This window comes from Harpia harpyja, chromosome 10, assembly GCF_026419915.1.
Source record: "Harpia harpyja isolate bHarHar1 chromosome 10, bHarHar1 primary haplotype, whole genome shotgun sequence".
NCBI classification, from domain to species: Eukaryota; Metazoa; Chordata; class Aves; order Accipitriformes; family Accipitridae; genus Harpia; species Harpia harpyja.
The window spans coordinates 1,153,644-1,180,776 of NC_068949.1; the positions used below are offsets into that span (position 1 = coordinate 1,153,644).

At 57.0% G+C, this 27,133-nt stretch overlaps 1 protein-coding gene across 3 annotated transcripts in view; it reads left to right on the top strand.

Annotated features, from left to right (window-relative positions):
• Window positions 1-2,085: 2,085 nt before the first annotated feature.
• Window positions 2,086-27,133, top strand: part of WIZ (WIZ zinc finger) — a 58,303-nt gene continuing 33,255 nt past the window's right edge. For all 3 annotated transcript variants that reach the window (XM_052798895.1, XM_052798897.1, XM_052798896.1), the window contains exons 1-2: window positions 2,086-2,475; window positions 9,012-9,466. In XM_052798895.1, the coding sequence (XP_052654855.1) occupies window positions 2,087-2,475; window positions 9,012-9,466 (844 nt within the window). In that variant the 5' untranslated portion in view covers window position 2,086. The remainder of the gene's footprint in view (window positions 2,476-9,011; window positions 9,467-27,133) is intronic.

Sequence of the window (27,133 nt, forward strand, 5' to 3'; positions counted from 1 at the left end):
CGAGGTGCTCGGTTGTGTCCTGCCACCGCTCGGGGCTCTGTCCCCAGCACCCTACGCCTGCCTGGGACATCCGAGGACCAGGGACAGGGGTGGCAGGGCCATGGGGACCCCCGGGGACGTGGTCACGGAGACCCTTTGGGCCAGGGATGGGGATGACAGGGCTGCGGGGACCCTTTGGGACAGGACCACGAGGTCCCCTTGGGGACAGCAGGACCTGGGGCAGACCCATGGGGACCTGGGGAAGTGACAGAGGTGTCAGGACCATGGGGACACTTTGGGGGTGACGGGGCCACGGGGACTTTTTGGGGGTGACGGGGCCACAGGGACTTTTTGGGACAGGGCCATGGGGACACTTTGGGGGTGATGGGGCCACAGGGACCCCTCAAGACAGGGCCACGGGGACACTTTGGGGGTGACGGGGACACTTTGGGGTGATGGGGCCACAGGGACCCCTCAAGACAGGGCCATGGGGACACTTTGGGGGTGATGGGGCTACAGGGACCCCTCAAGACAGGGCCACGGGGACACTTTGGGGGTGACGGGGACACTTTGGGGGTGATGGGGCCACAGGGACCCCTCAAGACAGGGCCACGGGGACACTTTGGGGGTGACGGGGCCATGGAGACTCTTTGGGACAGGGCCATGGGGACACTTTGGGGGTGATGGGGCCACCGGGACCCCTCAAGGCAGGGCCATGGGGACACTTTGGGGGTGACGGGGACACTTTGGGGGTGACGGGGCCACAGGGACCCCTCAGAGCAGGTCCATGGGGACACTTTGGGGGTGATGGGGCCACCGGGACCCCTCAAGGCAGGGCCATGGGGACACTTTGGGGTGACGGAGCCATGGAGACTCTTTGGGACAGGGCCATGGGGACACTTTGGGGGTGACGGGGCCACAGGGACTTTTTGGGACAGGTCCATGGGGACACTTTGGGGGTGACGGGGACACTTTGGGGGTGATGGGGCCACAGGGACCCCTCAAGACAGGGCCATGGGGGCATTTTGGGGTGACGGGGCCATGGAGACTCTTTGGGACAGGGCCATGGGGACACTTTGGGGGTGACGGGGCCACAGGGACCCCTCAAGACAGGGCCATGGGGACACTTTGGGGGTGACGGGGCTACCGGGACCCCTCAAGGCAGGGCCATGGGGACACTTTGGGGGTGATGGGGCCACCGGGACCCCTCAAGACAGGGCCACGGGGACACTTTGGGAGTGATAGGGACACTTTGGGGGTGACGGGGCCACAGGGACCCCTCAAGACAGGGCCATGGGGACACTTTGGGGGTGACGGGGCCACAGGGACCCCTCAAGGCAGGGCCATGGGGACACTTTGGGGTGACGGGGCCACAGGGACCCCTCAGAGCAGGTCCATGGGGACACTTTGGGGGTGACAGGGACACTGGGACCCCTCAAGACAGGGCCACGGGGACACTTTGGGGGTGACGGGGCCATGGAGACTCTTTGGGACAGGGCCATGGGGACACTTTGGGGGTGACGGGGCCACCGGGACCCCTCAAGGCAGGGCCATGGGGACACTTTGGGGTGACGGAGCCACAGGGACCCCTCAGAGCCGGTCCATGGGGACACTTTGGGGGTGATGGGGCCACAGGGACCCCTCAAGACAGGGCCACGGGGACACTTTGGAGGTGACGAGGCCACGGGGACACTTTGGGGGTGACGGGACCTCTTTGGGACAGGGCCCCGGGGTCCCCTGGGGGTTGGCAGGACCACGGGTCCCGCCGGGGTCCCCTCAGGGCCGCCCCTTTCCCCGGCCGGCCAGACCTTCCCCCTGCGCCCCCCCTAAAATGGCCGCTGGGCGCCGCCGTCGCTCTCCGATGACGCACCGACCCGCGCCGCTCCCCCCCCCTCCCTCCTGGAAGGTCGCCGCGCCGCCTCTTCCCTTCCCTCCTCCCCGCCCCCGCCGCCACTCCCAAGATGGCGACGGCGGCCAGCCGCCTACGTCATCAGCGCCGCGCCGCGCTCCGCCGGGGAGGGCGGCGGCAGGGCGGCGGCGACGACGACGACGACCACCGCCGCTCCGCCGGGGCGGGTCGGCCGAACGGCACGGCGCGTCCCTTAAGATGGCGGCGGCAGAAGAAGAAGAAGGGAGGGCGGCAGCCGCGTCGGCGTTCGGTTGCCGTTCGCCTCCCTCAAGATGTCGGCGGCGGCCCGGTGGCGCGCGGCGTGACGTAGTCAGGCCCCGCCGGCGGGAGGGGGGCGGGGGACAGGCCGGAGCGGCGCAGGAGGAGGAGGAGGAGGCGGCGGCGGCGGCGGGACCGGGACCGGGACCGGCCGGGCCCCCGGGGGGGGATTTAAAGGGACCATGTCCCCGGCGAGGTGGTTGTTGCGGAGGCCGGAACCGGGCAGGAGGCGGCGGGGGCGGCGGTTGCAGCAGCAGCGACGCCGCTGAGGAGGAGGAGGAGGAGGAGAAGAAGCAGCCCGGTGGGCCCGGCCCCGGGGGACCGGTGGGGTGAGTACTCCGCGGGGGGGGGGGGGGGGGGGGTGTCTGGTTCGGCCCGGTGGGAGACAAAACGGAGCCGTTACCGGGGGACCCGCGGTTGGGCTGGGGGGAGGTGACCTGACCCCCCCCCCCCCCCCCCCGCCTCATACCGGCTCCGTCCGGGGTGCTGAAGCGGGTTTGGGGGGGCCCCAGGTGGTTTTGGGGGGGGTCTAGGGTCTGAGGTAAGCGGGAGGGGACCCAGGTGTCCGGGGGGGGGGGGGGGGGCATGGGGGGGGGTGGTGATGGAGGGGGGACCCGGGGGTCTGGGGGGGGTCTGTGCTGAGGAGGGGACCCAGGTGTCCGGGGGGGTATAGGGAAGGAGGGGGGGGGTCTGTGTTGAGGAGGGGACGCAGGGGTCTGGGGGGGTCTGGAGGGGAAGGGGGGAGGCTGTGCTGAGGAAGGGACTCAGGTATTTGGGGGGGGTCTGGAGGGGAGGGGGGGTCTGTGCTGAGGAGGGGACTCAGGTATTTGGGGGGGGTCTGGAGGGGAGGGGGGGTCTGCGTTGAGGAGGGGACCCAAGCGTCTGGGACTGGCAGGGGCGTAAGTACAGGCGGCGTGCGGCAGGTGCCGGGCGGAAGCACCGGGACACCCAGTACCGAGCGGTGATGGATTTGGCATCCGCCGGCTGGGAATGTGGCAGGGATGGATCCAGACCCCTGCTAATTCTTCCCTTCGCCCGTTGCCCGTGCCGGTTCACCTGCGCCGCGATCGCCGGCACCGTTCCCGCGTTGGTGGAAGGAGGCCGACCTCTGCCGGGCTCGTTAACCGAGGTTAAACGAGCATCCGGCGATGGGCGACCTCATAATGTCCACCGGGAGCTTTTAATCTTCCCTCCTCCACCGGCCGGAGTGGTGTCGGAGCTGGCGGGGGGCTGTAAAGATGACAATGCCACGGTGTTTCGCTCCGTGCCGTGGATCGGCCGTGCCGGTGGGTTCGGCGGTGGGTTCGGGCACGGTGCCGGGCACGTTTCCTCTTCCCAAGCAGCTCGATGGCAGGGAGCGGGGTCGGAGCGCAGCCGGCACCGCCGCTGTACGGCACGAAGGGGAGAGCAGTGCCACCGTCGCTCGGAGCAGCTTTCGGCTCATCCTGGCATGGCTCGGCGCCGCTTGGAGCAGCTTTTGGCTCATCCCGGCATGGCTCAACGCTGGATTTCCCTCCTTGGCACATCGTTTAGAGGAGTTGGCGCACAGATCGTCTCTGCTCAACGCCACGAAATCCCCCTCCGACAGCACTGACAACCCCGCAGCTGAATTCCCTGAGGATCCCAGCGCCAGCAAAGCCCTGCATCCCAACGAAAGCCCTTGGCACGGGATTTGCCAGCTTGTAGCCACGACCATCAGAGCAGAAATGGAAGAGCTCCCTGGGGGATGTGTCCTTTGCTCGTTCTAGCTCTGGGAATGGGGGGAAAAATCCACTTTTCTGCTAAACGAGCTCGTTAACACCGGGGAGGAATGTCGCCAATCGCTTGAGGTTTCCCCGTGGAAGGAGATTATCCGGGATCCCAGCTCGAGCCCCGGGAGCTTCCCGGATCCTCCCCGAATTCCTCTCGCATCGAAATCCGGAGCGCTCACTCCCCTTCTGAGTTTTTTTTCGTGTCTGTGATGTGTTTTGCACGTAAGCGGCGTTGGCGCGAGTATGCTGGACACTGCGCGCTTGGTTGTGGCCTGGGACGGAGGGGGAAAGACCAGCGCCGTCCTCCTGCGTTGCAGCTCCGCTCTGCCACGCGAGGAAGAAGAAGCCACACTGGGAAGAAACACGCAGCGGGGAGCGTGCCGGACCCTGCGATGTTGGCCGTGACCTGGCACGGAGGGGTAAAAACTGGCGGTGTCCTCCCACATCGTGACTCTGCTCTGCCAGCAAGGAAAAAACAAAAAAAAAAAACACGTGGGGGGAAAAAAAACCCACCCCTGTGGCCGGAGTCTGCCCGGCTTGAGCGTGTGGGACCCTGCGAGCTCGGCCGTGACCTGGCACGGAGGGGTAAAATTGGTGCCGTCCTCCTACATCGTGATTCTGTTCTGCCATGTGAGGAATAAAAACCGTGCAGAGGGGAAAAAAAAATACACAGCCGCAGCCTGCCCAGCTCAAGTGTGCTGGGAGCGTGCCAAACCCTGCGCGCTTGGCCATGACCTGGCACAGAGGAGGGAAAACCAGCGCCGTCTTCCTGCGCCGTGTCTCCGCTGTGCCCCGTGTCTCTTCCGGGGAGGAAAAACAAAAACAAACCCCGCGGGGAAAAAACACGCGGCTGTAGCCTGCCTGGCTGAAGCGCACCGGGAGCGCACCAGACCCTGTGTGCTCAGCTGCGACCCAGCACGGAGCGGGGAAAAACCAGCGCTGTTCTCCTGCATCGTGGTTCTGCTCTGCTACAGGTTTCTACCAGGAAAGGGGAAAAAAAACCACGCGGGGGGAAAAAAAACCACGCGGGGGAAAAAAATACATAGGTGTAGCTTGCTCGACTGAAGCGCACCAGGAGCGCGCCGCCCTGCGTGCTTGTCCATGACCCAGCACAGAGTGGGGACAAACTGGCGCCGTCCTCCAGCATCGCGGCTGTGGTTTTGCCATGCAAGGGGAAAAAAAAAAAAACCCACACAGTGGAAAAACACGTGGTTGTAGCCTTCCCGACTCAAGCGTGCCTGGAGCGTGCCGGACCCCGCACGCTTGGCCATGAACCGCCACGGAGGGGGAAAAAAAGGCCGCCGTCCTCCTGTGCTGCAGGTCCACTTTGCCACAGGCTTCTCCCAGAGAGGAAGAAAACCCATGCGAAGAAAAAACACGTGGTCGTAGCCTGCCTGACTCAAGGGCGCCTGGAGCGTGCCGGACCCTGCACGCTTGGCCGTGAACCACTACGGAGGGAGGAAAAAACGGTGCCGTCCTCTTGCGCTGTGGCTCTGCTCTGCCACATGTTTCTCCCAGAGACGAAAAAAAACTACACGAGATAAAAACACATGGCCGATAGCGTGCCTGACTCAAGCACGCCGTGAGCGCGCTGGACGGACCCCACGCCTTTGGCTGTGACGCAGCACGGAGCGGGCAAAAAACCCCAGTGCTATTTTGCACCGTGGGTCTGCTCTGCCACAGGTTTCTCCCACGGAGGAAAAAAAAAAAAAAAAAGCAACGTGGGGGGAAAAAATATGTGGCCGTAGTCTGCCTGGCTCAAGCGTGCCGCAAGCGTGCTGGACCCTGCGCGCTTGGTCGTGATGTGATCTGAAGGGGGAAAAACCGGCACTGTCCTCCTGTGTCGTGGTTCTGCTCTCCCAGCAAGGCAAAAAAAAACCCCAAAACCCACGCAGGGAAAAAATACGTAGCTGTAGCCATAGCCCGCCCAGCTCAAGCGTGCCGTGAGCGTGCCGGACCCCATGCCGGACCCCGCACGTTTGGCCGTGAACCATCGCGGAGGGGGAAGGAACCAGTGCTGTTCTCCTGCGTTGTGGCTCTGCTCTCCCTGCAAGGCAAAATAAAAAAAAAAACCCAAAACCAGAAAACCCCGCAGGGGAAAAAACACCCGGCCAAAGCCTTCCTGACTCAAGCGTGCAGCAAGCGCGCAGGGTAACCCACTGCAGAAACTCTGCTGGGAGCCGTTTGGCCTGGGGAAAGGCCCCTTCCTCTTGACTTCCAGGGAAGGCAGCGATTGTCCCCACTTAACCGGTTTAGCATTTAAATTGTCCCAATTCTGCTCCGCCTTTGCATGGCTCTGGGGCGATGGGCTGGGGGAAGGGTTTCCGCAGTCCAGCTCCCACCCTTGAAGCGAGCAGAGCTTGGGAAGCGAGCTTGGGAAGGGAGCAGAGCTTGGGAAGAGGCTTTTTAAACTTTACGGTGAGCGCTCGGGTCTTTTTAGGGTGCTGGTGCGGAGCGAGCCGGGGAGGAAAAGAAACTCCCTTTTATTATTATTTTTTTTTTTTTTTTTTCCCTCCCCTGCCCTGGTGAGCTTGAAAACAGCCAAGCGGGTTTTTGGGGAGGATGGTGGGTTTTTAGGCGCCGGCACAGCAGATGGATGCATCTGTGGTTTTTTGGGAAGGAAAAAAAGGGAAAACTTGGAAAAATCTGGGGTTTTTTGGTGAGCGAGGTGGGAGACGTGGCACCGATGCGTTCCCCCCTGTCTGCGCCGGCTTGTGCTTGGTTGGGTTTGGGGTTTTGGTGGGTTGAGGTGCCGGTGGGTGATGTCGAGCGCGATGCCGGGGTGGGGGATTTGGTGTCATTCCCGGCACGGGAGTTTCGGCACGGCCACGGCGAGACACGTTTCGGTGAGCAAAGGCTTGGAGCGAGCCGGCGAGCGCGGCGCCGAAGGGATGCTGCGATTTATTGCCAGGGAAAGGAACCGGCGGTCCCCGAGGGATGCCAGATGCCGTCCTGGAGTTGGCTCAGATCAAACCCACATCCCCCCGCAAAACCCGCAGCTTTTCAAAATAAACCCGTTTTGTGGTTTTTTTTACCCATTCTCACCTGGATGGATCCCCCTGGCTCAGGGACACGCCGGGGTTTCCACCAGGCTGAGATGCAGCTGCGATTAAAAAGGCAAAACTCCGCGATGGCTTTTCTCCCCGTGGATCCCAGGTGCCTGTCCCTTGCCTGTCCCTTGCCTGTCCCTTGCCTGTCCCTTGCCTGTCCCTTGCCTGTCCCTTGCCTGTCCCCTGCCTGTCCCCTGCCAGCTTTGCTGGCACGTTGTCGCTGCGCACCCGGCGCCTTGCAGTGCCTTTTTATTTCCCTGCAGCGGGGCGATGACACATTTTGGGGCGACTCATCGCCGTTTGACGGCACACCGGGAAACGCCGGGACAAACGCCGGTGCCGAACCGGCTGCTGGGCTCCCATCCTGCTGGCACCGCTCGATGTGGAGGCTTCTCCGACGCTCCTTGCTGGCACGATGGATGAGCCACCACGGCACGATGGGAGATGCGGTAAAAAGGGAGTGCCGCGTGTGTCTGGCTGGATTTAAGCTGGATGGTGGTTAAAGATGATGCCGCAATCCGCTGTTTCCCCCCGGTAAGCCGGCATGGATGGCTTCATCCCGGCGGAGCATCCCTCATCCCAGCCCACTGGCACCAAGCCGACACCGCGGCAAACCCCTAAACATCAACAGATTTGGGGTTTGCTCCCCAAAAACCCTCCATGGAATTGGGGGAAGTGTCGATGTGGCACTGCTCTTCGGGGCGAGAGCATTCTGCCGGCACAGCGTTGGCATCGGGTGCCATTTCAGGGCGATGCCGGTGGAATATCCATACAAATTGAAGCCAGCCAGAGCTACTGATCCTCACAAAAGAAAGACGCTGGCGCGCGGAGCCAACTTACTTTTAATTCATTTAATTGAATTTCTATTTTAGCTTCTTATTGGCAAACTAACCCACGTTGGCTCTGGGTGTTGTTCCCCGGGGAATCGACAGGCACCGGTCGCTTTGGGGCGGGAGAGATTTCGGGGTGGCATTTTGGGGTGGCCGCTGGGCGTTGGGGTTTGCTCCATCGTTCTCCTCCCTCGGCCCCCGGGGCGGGGAAACATCTTGCGCCAGCTTGAATAATTCCCTCTTCATTTGCATTCTTACCTTGAAGGTATTTATAGTCTCTTCTCTGCCTTCTCATTTCTCGCTGGGGTAAATTTAGCTCCTTCGCTCTCCTCCTGTGCCTTTATCCTCCAGCGGAGCTGATAAGCCCGGCTTTTTAGCGCCTCTTTCCTCCTATTTTTCCCTGCTCCGCCTGCTCGGGTCAGGATTTGACCTGGCATCTTCGCCCTGCAGAGATGAGGATCCTGAGCACTCTTCTTTATTTCCCCTAATGATTTTATTTTTCACCCTTTAACCTGCAGCTGCAGCAGCGTCGGCTGGTGGAAGGTGTTTTGGGGTGGTGGTTTGTTTTTTGGGGGGGATCCACACTTGAGCAGCCGGCACCTAGTTGCCATTTGAGGGGTCCCCACACCCTTTGAGTGTCCCCCAGCATGAAGGTACCACTTTGTCCCATCTGCTTGAACTCATCCAGGGAAAAGGACGCAGCACAGCATCCCAAAACCCCGTACATGCTCTGGTTTTGGGGTCAGCTACCCTGATTTTGGGGCAGCTGGCGGTGGAGCAGAGCTGCCAGGGGGGTGCAAACTGGCACCATTCCCAGCGCCGCATTGTGGGGATTGAATTTTTTGAGGGATAAATAATGAATTTGGGGGTGATTGGGGTTTTTTGTGGAGTGTGTGGCAGAGGGTGGAGGGTGTGCTGTTCCCCTGGCAAATGGTGGTGCAGAGGGGAGGAAAGAAGGTTCATACTGGGGAGAAATGGCACCTTTTGGGGTCTGTTGACACTGGCAGGGACCTGGCACCGTGTTGGCTACCGGCAGCACCGATTTTTGTGAGGGGGCAGTGATGGGACCCGAAGTCTTGCCTGGCTCCAGGACACCGAGAGCTTTGGTGACCATGGCGAGGCACCGAGACCGTCGGGTTTCCCGGCACGGACGCAGCCGCAACTGTTTCTCCTCCACCTTGGCAAAATCCAGTCTCTTTTCTAATTTTCTCCTCTTTTATCTTATTTCTTGTAGATTTTTCCGGCAGTCCCTGGCCGCCAACCCTCCCGAGTGCCGGCGCGGTGTTTTTTTCCGAGTGACACAGCACAATCGGCGAGGGATGGAGAAAGCTGTCCCTAATTTCTCAGAGCGCCAAGGAGATGGAGGCAGAGCCCTGTTAATGACACCAGAGCCAAACAAAGAGACTTTTCCTGCCCTTGAGTGCCCCCAAGGCGAAGAACGAAGAGCCGCTTTCCTTCAAGATGCAAAAAAGCCCCTGGAGAACCCGGCTTTATCTGGGACGTCGGTGGAAACAGAGGCAGAGCTCGAGGAAGATGCTTTCTACGCCGGGGATGATCTGGCGACAATGAGCAGGGAGGGGAAGGGACCCTCCAGCACGGAGCTGCACTCGTTGCAAGAGGATCCCGACTTCTTCTCGTCGCTCTCCCGTCAGGAGCCCGACATCGCCCTGGAAGCGCACGATGTGGCTGGTGAGTCCCCGGTCGGTGCCATGGGGGTGGCTTCTTGGGGGACGGGGACATCTCCTGGCCCTTCGTGCGTGGTTGGTGATGCTCGGGTTGATTCAGTTGGTTTGCCTGATGGTTGCGTGATCGCGCTGGAGCGGTTTGCGGCGGGTGTTTGCTCTCTTGGCAACTCTCAGCATCTCACGGTGAAGTGGGAACCACGGTACGGTGAGAAACGCGTGGATTTGATGGAAGGAGAAACAAGGGTGCAAATGCCGGGCCGGCATCCTTGTGCCGCCACCGGGCTTCAGCACCACAGACAGGCACAAAACCCGGCGGCGGGTCAAGCCGGCGGCATTTTGGAGACCGTTCATCTCCCCTGGCACAACGTTGGGACCCTAAACCGACGGTGTCCCCAAATGGTGACACCTTGCCCGTCCTCGTGCAAGGTGGTCGTGCTTCACTGCATGTCGGTGTGGGACTGGTGCCGCGCTGGGAGGGAGCAGGTGGGTGCTGTGCCACGGCGGTGGTGACCCATGTGTTTTCGGTATTGCTGGTGAAGCCGCGGTCGTGCTGAGCGGAGCGAAACTGTGCCACCTGCGCCTGGCCTTGCTGAATTCCCCTCTTCTCGAAACAGAAACACTCCTCCAGCTCTGCTGAGGGTGGCTGTGCACTTGCAGGGCGAAGGCATCATCCTCTGCCCCACCGCTCGGTGCCGGAGAAGCCGTGCCGACGGTGCCGTGTGGGTGCTGGGGGATGAGCAGCTCCGGCAAGGACTGGTTAGCCCCCAGTGCCGGCACGGAGCTATACTGGGATGCCCTTGGCGTTGTGAAAACCCGCTGTACGCAGCGGCTGCTCTTGCAGGGGATGTCCCATTACGGGGTGGGGGATCTCCGTCACCCGTGGGTGACCCCGTTGGGTCCATCCCTGGCTCGGCTCCAGGCAAAACTCTCCTCTGAGGGCCCTTGGATGAGCAGGGAGGTTTTCGTAGAATGGTTTACGTTGGTACGGACCTTCAAAGATCATCCAGTCCAACCCCTTGCCGTGGGTGGGGACATCTTCCACCAGATGAGGTTGCTCAAAGCCCTCTCCAGCCTGACCTTGAACAATTCCAGGGATGGGGCATCCACAACTTCTCTGGGACAACCTGTTCCAGTGTCCCACCACCTTCATTGTAAAAAAACGTCTTCCTTAGGTCTGATCTAAACCTACCCTCTTCCAGTTTAAAACCACTGCCCCTTGTCCTATAGGTTTTGATAAAAAGTCTTTCTCCATCTTTCTTATAAGCCCCTTTTATATACGGAAGGGCCACAGGAAGGTCTCCCCAGAGCCTTCGCTTCTCCAGGCTGGACAACCTCAACCCTATCAGCCTTCCTTCATAGGAGAGGTCCTCCAGCTCTTGGGTCATCTTTGTGGCCTCTTCTGAACCTGCTCTAACAGGTTCTTCTCCATGGGGCTGCTCTCAATCCCCCAGTTTGTGATACTGGGAATTGCCCTGACCCGGGTGCAGGACCTTGCATTTGGCCTCGTTGAACTTTGAGGTTCGTGTTGGCCCACTTCTTGGCCCATCAAGAAGTCACGTTGGCCTGTCAAGGTCCTTCTGGATGACATCCCTTCCCGCAAGGTATCAACTCAGTTTGGGGTCACCCACAAACTTACTGAGGGTGTGCTTAATCCCACTATCCGTGTTGTTGCTGGAAATATTAAATAGTATTGATCCCAGTACGAACCCTTGAGGGACTCCACTTGTTACTGGTTTCCACTTGGACCTTGAGAGGTTGACTATAACTCTTTGGATGCAGCTGTCCAGCCGATTCCTTGTCTCTTGAGCGCAGCTACTGCAAGTTGTCCACTGATCTGTAGATCCCTGGTTGTCTGGTGTCTGTCCTCTGCCTGCTTTGGAGGATTAACCCTGTCCTACCTCAACTTCTCCATCATTTCATTGCCAAATGCGGGCTGGGCGCCTCCACCATTCCAAGTCCTACCTGAACCCCTCCAAGCGTTTGCAACCCCCCCATCCTTCCCTGTCCCCATGTCATCACCGGTAAATGAGGTGGGTGGTGGCCATGGATCCCACCGCTGGCCAGTGATTTGCCTTGTTACTTGTCCCCTGGCTGGAGGGTGGCTTTTTCCCCATCTGGAAGCGGTAACAGCAGTGGAGTCACCGTCTGCGATTCCTCTTCAACGCTGCTTTCCTGTAACGAGTTTGCCCATCTCCACAAGCACCGGTTGACTTAAAACCTTATCTCCTGGTGCAGGCGATCTGCTTGGTGAGCCCCCCTGTTATTTACCCACCTCTTGGTGCGTGGGGAAGGACCATATTGCATCTGGGAAGCTTTTCAGCTCTTGGTTCCTTCACTGTGGTCAATGGGTGGAAAATTAGCTCCAGGGGATGGATATGGGTGTTTAAAGATGGTGTTTAGAGGAGGAGGGAGTCGGCGCCCAAAAAATAGCGAGGGCTGTGTTGGGAGATGGAGAATGTCCCCATCTGGGTGTCCAACCTGGCTCTGGCTGGGTGGTGGGGCTCAGCTGGGGTCCTGGGGTGCTTCAGGTGGACCCAGCTGCAGCCCTGCACATGGGCAGACTTAAGGGGATGCAATCGGAGGGGCTGGGCAAGCCCCCGTCGCTGCTTCCGAGCTCAAAATGTGCCAAAACGGTGTCCAAGGCTGGCACGCCGGTCGAAGGGTCTCGTGGGGTGGCAAGACCCCGCACAAAGGCTTGCGGTGCCACCGACCTCAAGGATTTGTGGCTCTTCTGATGCCTCCACCAGCCTCACTGCGGCAAAATTACCCTGGTATCTGCTGAGTGCCGCTGACCACGAGCTGGAGGTGGTTTGGCAGCTGCCAGTAGGTTTTTTTGGAGCCAGGCAAAGTCCATGCCGCTGCCGCCGGGTCAGCGAGCGATCGCCGGGAGAGACGTTCTCCTCGGCGAGGGTGGTTTTTGGGGGTGCCGCTGGCACCGAGTAGCGCCGCTTGCGTGCCGGAGAGTGCCGAGCCGGTGCCGGAGGGGCAGCACGCCCCGTGCAGCGCGACCCACAAAGGACAGCGGTGCAGGAGAGGAGATGGAGGAAGAAAACCTACATCTCTGCTTGCCCCAGTACCGGCGATCGTGGCAAACGAGCGGCGGCTGGGCTCTGCAGTGTGCGGGCTCGTTAGCAGAGGAGCGAGCACCGTGGCGGCTCGGGCAGCTGCTTCGTTCTGCCCGACTGAGCTTTGAGCCAGCGTGGGGAGGGGGAAGGAGCCGCTGCCGGGGATTTCCCATCCGCGATCGTGGTACCCGAACCGTCGCCCCATTTTTTTTCGGCTGGAGGCACCGTGAGCGATGGGGGCTGGGTGCCACATCCCATGGGGACCCTTCTCGTGGCTTTTGGGTGGCCCCGTCTGCCCTCCTTGCTCTTTGAGGGGATGTTTCGGGCTGCTCATCGGGATCTTTTTGGGGTGCTGTGCCACACAGGGGCCCTTTCAGAAGCGGGTCGGGTAATTTGTTGATGCTAGACGGCAGCAACGGGGCCAGAGATGCTCCAACCTTCACCCCCTTCCTATTTTGAGGCTCATCCCTGTGCCCCCCCCAGGGTGAAGCGGGGGGTGCCGCTTCCCTGTGGGACCTGGCAAGGTGGGATCCGAATCGCTGAGCCTTTATCTCCAAGCTGCGGTTCCCTCCTTGTTTCCCCAGTCGCCGGCACCCTTATCAACCCACGCCCGGGGGGGGGTGGGGGCGGTTTTCCTCCCTATATCGGCACAGGGATCGGCAGAGCGGTTGGAGCCGCGGTCGGTTGCAGCTCATCGACACGTCGAGCTTTCGCTCGGTTCTTCCTCCTTTACTACGTTCGTGGCATCGCGTTGGCTTGGGGCTGCCTGGGGAGGGGATGCTCCCCTCGGTTCTGCCCCCCCCCCCCCTCGTTCCTCCCAGTCACCCGGCTGCGTGTCCCGGCTGGCGACGGAGCACGAGGTGGGAGTTGTGGGACGGGAGGAAGGTTTGGAGGGGGATTTGGCGGCTGCGGGGGGTGAGTTGTGGTTGTGCTTTCGGCTGCACGTGTGGGAGGGGACGGCACCCGGCTCCTCCTTGTGCTTGGGGACGGTGCCACGAGGTCCTTGATGCAGGGACGTCCTGGTTTGGGATTGCCGTGGCAGTGTGGGGTGTCACAGGGTCCCCAGTTTGGGGACATCTTGCTTTGGGGATGCCGTGGCGGTGTGGGGTGTCACTGCGGTCTCCGGTGCGGGGTTGTTCTGCTGTGGGGATGCCGTGGTCGTGTGGGGTGCCACGAGGTCCCTGATGCAGGGACGTCTTGCTTTGGGGATGCCGTGGCAGTGTGGGGTGTCACAGGGTCCCCAATTTGGGGACGTCTTGCTTTGGGATTGCTGTGGCGGTGTGGGGTGTGACAAGGTCCCCCGATATAGGGTCACCCTGCTGCGGCAGTTCACGTTGTCTTAATGTCCCTGGCGTGGGGACATGCTACACCAGGGATGTTTGTGGCTGTCACAAGGTCCCCGACGCGGTGACGTCCTGCTCTAGGGATGATGCGGCAGCGTGTGATGTCACCAACGTCCCCAATGCGGCAGCGTGTGATGTCACCAAGGTCCCCAGTGCAGGGACATCCTGATTTGGGGATGCTGTGACAGTGTATGGTGTCACCAGTGACCCTGATGCAGGGACAGCAGGATGTTCTGCGGGCGCTGTGGCAGCGTGGGGTGTCACCAGGGTCCCCCGATGCGGGGACACCCTGCTCTGGGGACGCTGTGACAGCGTGGGGTGTCACTACAGTCCCCGTGGCATCGTGCAGTGCCGCAAGGTCCCCAACGCGGGCTCGCCACGCTCTGTGGAGGGCAGAGCCCCATAGCAAGTCGGTGCCGTGGGCTCGTGTCCCCCCAGTGCTCTCCGTCCAGGAGCTGCCGTATTAATTAACCAAATTAATCAAGGCAAAACACACGTCGATTTAATATGAGATGGGTGGAAGAGAGGAAATAGCGTTTGCGGTCCTGGCGTGCGATTATCGACCCCAAAATCTGCCCTTCCTGGCACTGGAGTTGCCAGATACGTCTTGATTTAGTCAAATCTTCTCTTTTATGCCGTATAATATGTTCAGTCACCGGCACAGGATCCGACCGAGCTACTGAGGGTCAGCATCAGGCTCCTCTTCTGCTCCCAGTCGCGTCGGAGATGGGGTTTGATTTGGTCTCGATGTTTTAATATCCCCAGGGTTGGCCCTGGCTTTGCAGGACCAGATTTTATCCATCGTAATATCAGACTAGAAAGCCCAAACTGATGCATGCTGTGAGGTTCGACCATGTGCCAAACTGGGACAACTGGGAAAACACCCAGTTTAGGTACAAACAGCTCATGTGCTTTAGCTAAAAAGGAGTGTTTTCATCCCAAATTGCTTTAATGACCTGCTGCCCACCCGTGATGGGCACCCCAGGGCTTTCCCATGCTGCAGGCGGTGAAACCCAGCCGCAGTGTCGTTTATTCCCAATTTAGAGCTCTTTATGGTTATTTTGATTGCGATCGCGGGGAAGCCACTCTTGGTTTAGTTTGGGGCCATTTCTAGCTCTGGGGGGAAAAAAGGAGCAGGATTTTCGGTTTGTTTGGTTTTTTTTTTTTTTTTTTTAGGATCCAGGCGACTAAATAAATCCACCGTGTCTTTTTTTGGGAGGCGACGTGAAAGGGCTGGCGGAGAACCAGAGCCCGCAGGCTTGTTCGGCACCGCGCAGCACCCTGCGCTGCCTCGTCCTCTTGGCAGGAGGTTTCTAGCAGGAGCAAACCCCCCCAAACCCTACCACCTTGGGGGGAATCACCCCTTTGAGCTCCCCCCCCCCCCCCCAAGGATGCTCAAGCTTTTAGAGCATCAGGCGGCGTGGCTGCTTGGGAAGCTGGAGATAGGGAAGTTTTTACTGACTTTTTTTTTCTGCCTCATTCAGGAAGAGATGATGCTGCGGAAAGGAGGTAGGGGAGGTGCTCATGGCTCCGGGGTTTTAATTTATACAGGTCTGACAGCGAGAACAATACCCAAGATGGACTGCATGTGGCAGGGGCTGAGGCTCAGCCTTTGTCCCACCTCCGTATCCCTTTTGTTTCTCCACCTATTTTATTCCCCCCCCCCCTTCTCCTTTCTTTTTAATCCCTTCTTCTGTGTCCCCTCTCCATCCTTCTCCCCTTCCCCCTCCAGTCTTGACTTGCAAGAACCGCTGTCACGGGCCAAGAGTCTCTTTTGATTCATCCCTCCAAGCACCATTAAGGAGCTCTTGAAGTTGAGATTGCTCCTGGGAAAGGCTGATCCTGATGCTCAGAGATCCCCTCCCCTCTCCAGCACCCACTTGCACGATCCAATTATTTTTTTTTATATATATATATATATATATATATATTTTGTTTTTTTTTCCCCTGCTGGAATGAAACTCAACAACCCACTTGAGCCCGGAGTCATGCACAAGAGCCCCGGGAAGGATGCTCGGAGCCGTGTTTGCCTCTACTCCCGCCACCGCCTGATGCTGTCGGAAAATCAAGGGGCAGGACGCGGCGTTCCCGGGCGGAGGGGCGCTCGGCGCCTGCTGCCCCCACAGGGAACGAGCCCGGGGGGAAGGCGCTGGCTTGTCCCGACAGCTCAGCGCTTGCCGGTCCCGTGGGGCTGTAGGTTGTAGGTATTTTCTCTTTCCAAATACTCTTGGAAAGAAATGAAATGGCAGAAATAAGCTGCGGGGTGTGATGGTCGTCGGTGCTGCGTGTGTTGGGAAGTTGTCCCCATCTGTGTCTACAGCCTGGAATGGTTTGGGGACAGCTTCAGGTTGGCAGTAATTGGTGTTTTAATTGCCCTGGGGGAATAACCGTGCTCACCCATTCTGTGGGGCTGAGGAGAGCCTGGTTTTGGGTCACTGCTGCCCGAAGGGTGATGTCTGGCTTAAATCATCTTAAAAAGGTATAATCTCAAGCTGCAAGGCTCCATGCGTGACTCAGTTTCTCCTCGCACCCCTGGCAAAATCCCACTGCCACGGGGGGGGGTGGATCTGGGCTGTGCACTTGGTTTCCCTTGCAAAATGAGAAGAAATCTAGCGGGATCGGGAATGGTGGGAGCCGTGCGGCGTCTCTTTGTGCATGCTCATGGAGTGTGTCCTTGTAGATGTCCTCGGTCCTGGCCTCTGAGATGTTGCCACCTTTGTCATCGTTAAAGCTCGTTAGATGTGGCACGGGCTTTTCTAGGGGCATCCTGCTAAATGGGAGCTGCTCTCCAGGCTGAGCATAATGGGCCATGGGGATCTCGTGGGATGAGGGAATCACTGGGATGAAATCGCCTGAATTTGGGTCACTTTGGGGTTGGTGGCACCGGTGACAAATCACTGTGGGTCGAGCTGGCTCTTGATCCACGTTGTCACGTTATCCAGCTCCCCATCCACCTTGGAGCCTCTCCAGGGGGTGGTTTTCACCCCCAAAACATGGTCATCCTCACCGTGGGAGCACAGGAGGTGGTGGATGAAGGCTGAACAACTCTCCGAACCCGCTTCCCTCCTCCAAAAGTCCTGAGTATCCTTTCGGAAGGGATGGGAGTGGGGAAGAGGGAGCAGGGAAGAGGGCAAAGGTGGTTTTTCTTTGCTTAGGAAAGCAAAGTCTGCATGGTGCTTAAATAACCAAACTGCCACGGAGCAGATGGAGATAAGGAGGGAGTAGCTGGAAAAGCACTGGTGGTGGCAGCTCGGCTGCACGGTAGGAATCAATAAAACCCGGCGGCGGATGGATGTCGGGGTCCAGGGATGCCTAAGCTAGATCTGGAGGACGTGGCTGGGTGCTGGGCTCAGGCTCCAGCTTGTGCTGGATCGAGCCCTTTGGATGCCAGGTGCTGGAAAAGCTGGATTTAAGCTGTATGGCGTGGTTTTTTCCTGTCTTGCGCAGCGAGGATTTGGAGACGGAGATGTGCCGGGTAGTCCGTGGATGCAAGGTGTTGCAAAGGGCCATGTGCGCTGCTAAAATTGGGTAGTAGGCATCAAATATTGCTGCAAGTGGCAAATGTTTGCCAGTTGCTTTGCACGGCCCCGAATTGGGGTGTCGAGTGTTGGACGGAGCTGGTGCGTGGCCCTGAACTGGGGTGTCGGGTTTTGGACGGAGCCAGTGCACGACTGTGCTCCCCACCATGACACGTACCTGTCCGTTGGGGCTCGGCAAAGCTCCCCCAGGACTCGCATGCTGCAAAGCTGAGACAAACAGATCCATCACTAAAAAAAAAAAACCCCAGTAATTGCCATTCTTGAGCCATGAATCGCTATAGTACAGCTGCCCTCCGGACATCTCGCTGGTACCTTTGAGCATGGCCAGCCTGGTGATAAATAAGATTACTTTGTATTGCGTTAATCTGGATGACGTTGAGTGGATGTGCGTGGTCCGGTTGCAATTTTGCATTAAAATACTGAAAAGCGTCTGCACCCGGAGGGGCACCCACCCAGAGCCACATTGGGAGCAGCTGGAGAAAGGGAGATGATTTTAGAAAGTGTGATTTGTAACACCAGGAGCCTGCGATAGGGACCTCTGATGGAGCACAAATCAACCCCATGGGGACATGGGTTGGCTGGAGATGTGCTAAAGCGGTGGCATTTGGTGGCTGCGGTTCAATGCTGTCCTCCGGGGAAGGTAAGGGATTCTGCACGTGCCCGAAATGGAGAACTCGTGTCCGGAAATTGCGCAAAACAACGGTTTAACATCATTTCACCGCAGCTGAAGGAACATCTTTTGCTTTGCTCTTGGTGGTGTCCTCCTGTCCCCGAGCAGGTCACCGGTGTCGGGCTTGTTTCGCGTTGGTTGCCAACAGCTATGAGCAAAGAGACGGAGAAGGGAAGCGGTGTTTGGGGCTTGCACGAAGGGAGCGTTGGTCTCTTAAATGGCAGTTTCTGAAGAGCAATTTCTGCTATTGCTCAGCTGTTGGTTGAGTCCGTGCGTCTGTCTTGGTCTGAGCTGCCCCTGCCAGCCATTGTACAGCCACGTGCCCAGGGAGACACCCAAAAACCCCTAAGAAATTGGTCCTTAAAGTCTTCTGGTAGATGTTCACATGATTTACAAGCCCAACCCTTCAACTCTCCCTTAACCAAGTCTTAAATTCTTGGTCACAGAGGATGTGTGAGGGTTTTTTGCTGCTGCCATCTGTCCCACCTCTTCCCAATCGTCGTCGTTCCAAAGAGCATCTGCTTGATCCTTCCTGGGGGTAGGGACTTGCAGATGAGAGGCAGGAGCAAAGAGCTGGAACAGTTGGTTTATGGGAGCCTGGGAAATAAAATTAACAGGATGAGGAGGTCAAAGTATACTCAGCCCTTGCAAAGGTGGGGTTTGGCCTAGATCTGGGCTTTGGTGGGGTGATGAGACCTCATGGTACTGTCCTAGTTTTAATTGTGAAGCATCAGAGTGAGTTTTAGGGGTGTTTGGGGGGGGAAAAAACGTGTCGTTCTTGCAAGGTGAGTCCCCACGTGAAGTGCTCCAGTGTAGGAAATCATGCTTCGGTTTGATCTTGGGTTGAGCAGAGAGCTTCAGGTGCCTCTAAGCCTTATTTTGGAGTGGAGCAGCTCACGTGTAGCCCGTCCCAAGGTGTGTTTGCCAACCGCTGGGCCATTTTTTTTTATGGCTCGCCTTTGAACTCCATCCAGAAAAGATATGCAAGACGTGAAACCAGACACCCAACAAAGGTGCAGCTCTTGCTAATCTTGCCTTAGCTCTTCAGGACAGTCCCCAATGCCTACCTCCAGTGGCCTTTTCTGAGGTTTTTTGCGTGGGCGAGGGGCTGCCCCTGAAATCGTGGCTGTTTCCCAACATTGTTGTCTTCCTTCCTGGTGTTGGGCTGAGTTTAAGCTGTTGGCTTTCAACCTCTCTTAACCGGGAGGTTGAGCTCACAGTCCCAGTAACCTTCCTCACTAATTACCGCTTCGTCAGCCTCTTAGCCTGCGAACGGTGCCAGGAAAGATGTCATGTTGTTGCCTAGCAAATAAATAATTGAATACTTGAGTCCAAGACAACAGGCAGGGCTTAGCTGGAGCTGCGACGTGGAGTACAGTTGGAAACCCTCAAGTTGCATGGAAAAAACCCCACGCTACGTCTCCTCTAACGCAGGGCTGACAAAGCTCTCGGCCGTGAATCTCTTCCCAAAGACTTTTGGGGTTAGTAGCTTTTCACCTGTGCCATGGGTAAGCACCGAAATAAGGAATTGATGGTAGCGCGAGGGTTGGGTTGAGTGGTTTCTCTTGAGCGCGGCAACGTTCCTGTGGGGTGGGAAGGTGGGTCATGACGTCGTCCTCAAACGTGCCACCAAGAGAACAGGGTGAATGTTGTTCAAGGCGATTTCTTGGTGTGGGTGGTCTTCGGTAACCCAAAACCGTGGCCCTGAATGGGCAAAGTCTGCGGCGAGGAGGGCTCCTGTCTGGTGCCCAGTGGTCCTCCTCGGTGTGCTGGGAGAAGGTTTCACACCCGCGCTCGGTAGCGGTTGTCCAAGGCACAGAGCACCTGCCGTGCCCGTCTTTCGGCGTCTATAAATAACCTCCCAAATCCAGCACCCCCTAACAGCCTCTCTCCCCTGTGCCGTCGCTCGTGCTAACCAGGCCACGGTTTAAAAATAAGCCGGGGGCAACACTGGGCACGGCCGTGGATTCTCCTGCTGCCTTGCAAAGTAGGACATGGCCCAATCCTTCTTCTCCACTGGGCATTTATGGGGAGGAAAGGTTCTGTACTGGTGCAAGCTTGTGTTTTGGCCATGCAAAGCCAAGTTCTTGGTTGGGGCAAGTGGGGCGTAAATGTGTTGTGGCTGCAGTGTTGGGTTTTTCAGGGTGGCTTGCTTCTGTCCTACAGCCCAGGCTGCTCTCCTGCTCCAGCTGGGCTGCCAGATATCTGGAAAACCTCGGCAAGTGGCCTAAATCTAGGGGTTTTTTTCTCGGTATCGGGGGGATAAAAGCTATTCGGGAGCGTGTAAGGGGTAAGTGGCAGTGGCAATGACCCCTTTTGCAAGAGCAAACTGCTGCTGGGTCAAGCTGGGGATGGAGATACCGTAACCTTCTCCCAACCCCAGCAGAAATGAGCTAATTCTTCGGCATGAGGCCACGTTAATCCTTCTCTGGAGTTTGCTGCTGCTGAGAAAATGAAACTCGTGTTTGCACTGTGCCTCCTGCAGCACCGTGTCTGGCCAGTAATGTGGTGTGTAACAAAAAAAAAAAAAAAAATTTTTTTTTTAAGTATGTTAACAACAAAAGGAGGACTAAAGAAAACATTGGTCTGTTACTTGATGGTGTTGGTCACCTCATAAATAGGCATGAAGATAAATCAGAGGCATTTCATGCCTTCTTCCACCCCTGTCTTTAACACCAGTGATGGGCCCTGGGACCCTGTGGAGCCTATGGTTGGAGGACCACAACTGGGGGAGTGATAATCTCCCAGTTGACTTGGAACTTGTATGGGATTTGCTGCAGCAACTGCACGCACATAAGTCTATGTGGCCTGATGGGATTCATCCCAGGGTACTGGGAGAGTTGGACGATGTTATTGTGAGACGTTTCTGTTATTTATCAAGGGTCTTGGGACTCTGGAGAGGTCCCAGTCAAGTGGAAGTCAGCAAATGTTACTCCAATTTCCAAGAAAGATGACCCTGGTAATTATAGGCCTGTCGGTCTCGCTTTGGTGCCTGGTGAAATTATGGAGAAGGTTATTCTGGGAGTTATTGAAAAATACTTGAAAGATGTTGCAGTCATCGGTCAAAGCCAATATGGGTTCATGAAGGGAAGGTCATGTCTTCCTAACTGAATATCCTTTTTTGACAAGGTTGCCGGCCTTATGGGTGAAGGGAAGGCAGTAGATGTGGGTTTTGGGGATTTTAGCAAAGCTTTTGATACTGTTTCAGAGCATCCTTCTGGACAAAATGTCCAGCATACAGCTAGACATGAACACAACACGTTGGGTGATCAGTCCCCTGAAGGGTCAGGCTCAAAGAGTCAACAGGGCAACATCTGGCTGGTGGCCGGTGACTAGTGGTGTTCTCTACGGGTTTTTCTCTCTTCAGTGTTTTTATCGATGACCTGGGCATGGGAATTGAGTGCACACTCAGTAAGTTTGCTGATGATACTAAATTAGGAGAAGCTGTTGATTCCCCTGAGGGTAGAGAGGCCTCACGGAGAGATCTCGATAGATCAGAGCACTGGGCAATCGCCAGCTGTGTGACATTGAACAAGGACAAATGACAGATTCTGCACTTGGGATGGTGTTGTCTGGGATGTACGTATAGATATGGGGCCAAGAGGCTGGGGCGTAGCTCTGCAGAGAGGGATCTGGGGGTCTCGGTTGATGGGAAGCTCAACGGGAGTCAACGGTGTGCCCTCACGGCAAAGAGGGCCACCCGTATCCTGGGGTGCATTAGGCACAGTATAGCAAACCGCTCGAAAGATGTGGTTGTCCCACATCTTGGTGTGACCTCACCTTGAGTCCTGTGGGCACTTCGGGGCTCCACAACCTGAGAAGGACATAAAAGTATTAGAACATGTCCAAAGGAGGGCAACAGAGATGGTGAAAGGAGTAGAGGGGCTGTGAGGAGCGGCTGAGGATACCAGGGTTGGTCAGCTTAGAGGAGAGGAGACTGAGGGTAGACTTGTGGATGTCTACAACTTCCTCGTGATGGGGGGAAGAAAAGGAGGTGCTGATCTCTTCTCTTGGGTGTCTGGTAGAAGGACGCGAGGGAACGGCTTAAAGCTGCATCAAGGGACGTTCAGATTGTCCACTAGGAAAGGGAGTTCTTCACAGAGAGGGTGGGCAAGCACTGGAACAAGCTCCCCAGGGATGAGGTCGTGGGCCCCGAGCCTGCTGGTGTTCCAGAAGAGTTTGGAGAAAGCCCTTAGATATAGGGTTTAACTTCTAGATTGCCCTGCGTGGAGTCAGGACTTGGGCTTGCTGATCCTCTTGGGTCTCTTCCAACACAGGATATTTTATGTCCTTGTGTCAGTGGGACACACAGGTTTCACCCCAGCTGGTGCTTTGTGGTTTTGGGAGAATCTATCTGGTTTTTAAGTCATGAAATTCTTGCTGCGGAAGCACGGTGTCTTTGTAGGAGAACAAGGTGGCACGTGTCCCATTTGGGTTTGTCTCTAGGGTGCAACATGGAGCTGAGCAGCTGCTTCCCTTCCTCCCTGGTGGTTTTTTCTCCTTGTAACCATGTTATCCAGTGCGTTACTATCGTTTTGGGCTGTCCACGTCGTCAAAATCCTTCCTTTTCTTGCTGTCTCCTGAAAATATATGTATCTGTGGGAAGAGACTTCTGGAGCTTAACCGTCAAAGACACCCAGATGTAGAAAAAAGGATTAGTTTAAGGACAGAGGAGCTGGGGAAAGTGTTTCTCCCCAGTTTATACTAGATGGTCCCTTCAGAGATGTCCAAGCTCTGGGTAGGGGCTGCAAATATTCTCAATTTATCTCTATTTTCCATCAAGCGTTGCTGGTGGCTGGTCCCTTCTTGCTCATCCTGGGGCCAGAGTCCTGCTCTTCCACCCTGGGGTGTTTAGGACCCCCCAACCCTTTTCTGTGTAGAATGGTTGAGTGGAGAAAGGATCTCAGCAGCTTTTTGGGCTCCCATTTCCTCATCACTGGAGCCTGGCACGTTCCCACCAACCCCGACGTGGGGGGCGAGATGCTGCCAGGCGAAGCCATCCAGCAATTCTCCGTAACACCAGCACTTGGCCCCGACGCCGTGCCAAGGTGGCCCCGAGAGCCCGCACTCGTGCCAAGGACCAAACCCGACCTCTTGGCTCGGTTCGGGGAAGCATCCGCGCTCGGCAAGGCTTGCCCATCAACGTCGCGTGCTCTCCGGAGCGCTCCTGCACGTACGCCAGCGTGATTAATAAGCATTCCCAGGTCTTCGCGGCCGATGGTGGGTTTCGGTAATTGGAGAGGACAGCTTGTTACGGGCTGACAGCAATGAACAGCGAGAAGAAGATCCCTCAGGAGTCTTCTCTGTGGCGTTGTAACGTCCAAAACAGCCTTTGGGGATCTTCTTGCCAGCTAATATTGCAGGTACAAAAGAGTTAAGGCTCGTGGTGGCTTCCCAGGGCTCCCTCACCTTTGCTTTTTAGGTGATTAAACCCCTGTTTTAATGATGCTGAAGCCAAAACCTGCCGGCAGATGGAGGAAAAAGTTGGTGGGGGGTGAAAGATGTGGAGCTGGAGGGACCCGGAGCAAAAAAGGGGATGGCGATGTGAATCGCCTGCATTCATCGCCGGTAAAAACACTGCCACTTTTATGGGAGCAGCCGAGATCTGCTAGAAATTTAATAGAGATGGATCCAAACAAGATGAGCTTGCAACAGAGTCTGGATGCCTTTCAAGCAGCTTGGATAGAAACTGTTCTTTCATTAGATGCTGGATGTGTCCTCTGCTGACGAGGAAAGTTTTCTGCCGTCCGTCACATAAATCTTGCTTAAAGCTGGATGGAGCAGAGTAGGATCTAGAGGATGAATTTGCTCGGAGGCCTGATAACTCTTTAAGGGAAATAATAAAAATGGAAGGTTTTCAAGGATCGGTTTGGAATCACCTCTGAAAAGGCTCAATTTGGGCTCTTAGCTTTAGGTAAAAGACTTGAATGGAGGGCTGGCACCCTCGGGCAGTGCTCTTTCTCACTTGCCTTTTGTTTTTAAAAGGCTTGGTAATGGGGGAAATGCAAAATTGGAAACACCCTGGGTAGAAAATACCCTGTTAAACAGGTATTTGCACCCTGATTTGCGGAGGGAGGTTTCTGCCGCATGGTGCAGCAGCTGCAAAACCCGGTGTAGATGCTGGATGCAGGACCCACCACAAACAGCAACCCTCAGAGGGTGACCAGTGGTCCACGATGCTCGGGGCAATCCCCATCCCACCAGATTTGAGGGTACGGTCGGGGAGCCCCGAGGGTTTTAAGCGATAAAGGAATGGCCAATGTTTTACGGAGCATCCACACCCGGTCCGTCGGCTTTTGTGAAAATACTTTGGGAGATGGCTTGGTGCCCTGCCAGCACGCTTGGGGCTGTGCAAGACGGGGTTGGCGAAGGAGAGCTTGCGAAAAAGAAGTCTTTTGGGGGGGGTTAGAATTCTTTTTAGAGGATAGACATAGAGCAAATGCCTTCCCTGCCCGAAGCAGGCAGCAGGCACTGGAGAGCAGTTAGCATTTAGGAGCCGGTGTTGCGTCTCAAACCCTTTCAAACCTCAGCGCTATTTTCTGAAGCACGTGAAGTTTTTGCCGGAGGTTTTTTCGGGCTCAAAACAGGAGGCTTTGGGTTTGGGATTGCCGTCCCAGGACCAAACGGGGTTGGTTCTGTCCCGAATGGTGCTGTTGGCTGAGCGTCTCTGGTGCAAGTGATGGTGAGAGATGGCAGCGGGATCCAAGCACGGTGGGGGAAGGAGCAGCAGCATCATCCCGACCTGATGCAGGTCACAGTATCGGTCCCAGGTTTGGGGCACTGTGTGTCTGCCCTCGCCCCACTGTCTCGTCGTGGTTCTGCGGGAGCCTCGGAAATACCACTGGAGCCCAAAATCATGCAAACATTTGGAGTATCCTGGGAAGTCTGTATCACTCTGGAGCCTGGGAGCAAGCCGTGGAGCCTGGGAGCGAGCCCTCAACCGTGTCTATTGGGCTTGTGCCACCAGCTTTTGCCTTGGTGGAAACACAGCCCAAAACTTTGCCTTGCAGTGCCTGGAGCTTTTCGGATGGGTCTGGGCTCTCCATCCCCCCACGCTGTGGCTGGGAGTGGGGCACAGCTCCAGTGCATCCCCCCAGGCTCTGCAAATACCCTGAGAGCTGAGAAAACCCAAGTATAACTCATGTCCTCTGGCCGGGGAGCGCGGAGAGGCTGGAAATAAGAGCAAAGCTTCTCGCTGGGAAAGTGTCGGGTTCCCTCTTGGCCGTGCCAAGCTAAACAAGCCACGCTGTTTGTCTGCTTGCAGCAGAAGAGCTGGTTTTCCCCATGGTAGCCCTTCCTCGCACCTGTTTCAGTTTCGGTTAATCTCACTCGCACACCAGTGATGAAACCCTGCGCAGGGTCTCGGCATGGACTCCTTGACCCGTCGTGCGCGGAGTTTCCGAGAGGAATGGGGGGTTTTTCCTCCTCGTTAGATTTGCCGGAGGTTTTCCAGCGGGGAGCAGATGCCTGCGGAGCGAGTTCAAGCTGCTGACAGCAGGCTGGCTTTTCTCCGCTGCCTTTCGAAGTTGTCCGTGAACTGCAGGTTGCAAACCACAGCTAGATTTTTCTTTTTTTTTTGTTTTCTTCGATTTTTTTGGTGGTTTGGTTTTTGGTTTTTTTTGTGTTTTGTTTTGTTTTGTTTTTCCCCAACCACACTGTTGGTGACTCGCAGTTCCCGTGTGACTGGTGAGTGCGGCAGGTCGTCCCGTCATCCAGCTAGCAAGCTTCCCATCCCGTTGTGGTCGATCATCCTTGTCTCTCTTCCGATTCCTGGGATTACCCCTGGCTTTTTTGGCACAATATCCCCATCCTTTTCCCTCGGAGTGCTGCTGACTGGCTCTTCTCTGCATCAGGGACCTTTCTAGTGCACCCTTCGGGGTCAGGAGCAGGTATGGGACATCATCGGTGGCTGCTTGGGCTCTCCAGGAGACTCTTTAGTGCAACCCCTTGATGCTTCATTTTCGGTTGAGTCTTTGCCCCCATAGATGTTTTTTCTGGTGGCCTTCATGATCTTTTCTAGATCTGCCTCTCTGTTTGTGGATCCTGCCAGCTTTTATGCTGCCACGATGCTTCTCCTTCTCCACCTTGAGTGGGTTGGTCCTGCTTGGTCTCCAAAGCTGGTGGGTTTTGTCACAAGCCCTTGCTGTTGGGTTGTGGTGGCCAAAACTACAGTGGAGACCCCCCTGCTCCGAGTTCCCTGGGCTGCTGTGGGGACATCTCCCAGCTCCGTTGGTCGTGGAAGGGTGCGGCCCTTCCTCCGGCCAGACGGCTCGTCCTCTCCTGGCTCCACTCTTTGGCTCACAGACCTGCAGGTTGGCCTCTTTCTTGGAAAAGAAATTGCGTGTCGCTGGGCAGCTGTTTCTGACAAGATGACAATGCCCAAATGGTGGAAGTTTGGGAGATACAAATTCAACGTGTTCTTCTGGCCACCTTTGGGCAGTCCTGGCAAGTCCTACAAGGGCTGGAGGGACCGTGCCGTCCTGGGAGAGCTGAAGGGAAGTGTTCGAAGCTGCGGTGTGGCTCCCATCCAGACACTTAACATCTCGTTTCCACCCCGATGGGACTTCCCCAGCCCTTGGTGACCGGTGCGATGAGGCACCTCATCACTGGCTTCGTCTTTTTCCTCCTCGATCAGAGCTCAACAGCAAGACAGGGTCTCTGGCGGAGTGGCTTTGGTGGGCAAGCGAGTCACACCACGCCGCTCCTCTCTCCGATGAAGATGTGCCAGTGCTCGCGGTGGGATGGGTGCTGGAAGCTAACGGCTGTCCTGCATGTCCACGTTGAGGTCCTGCTGCTCTGGCTTGGGAGTAACGTGGCGCTCACCAGCCCCGCACCAGGACGGCATCTCTGGTTGAGCCTCGGTAGAGTCCTTCATCCAGATGTTTATGTGAAGTCTGTGAAATCGTGGCAAGCTCTTGCTGACCATAAACATCCCGGGGAGCAGAGCCAACATCTCAAGATGTGTCATGCTTCCTACGGCTCCATCTTCCAGAAGCGCGCAAGGCTTCCTGAGCTCTGCTGACTCGGGCAGCTTGAATGCGAGCCCGTGTGCAC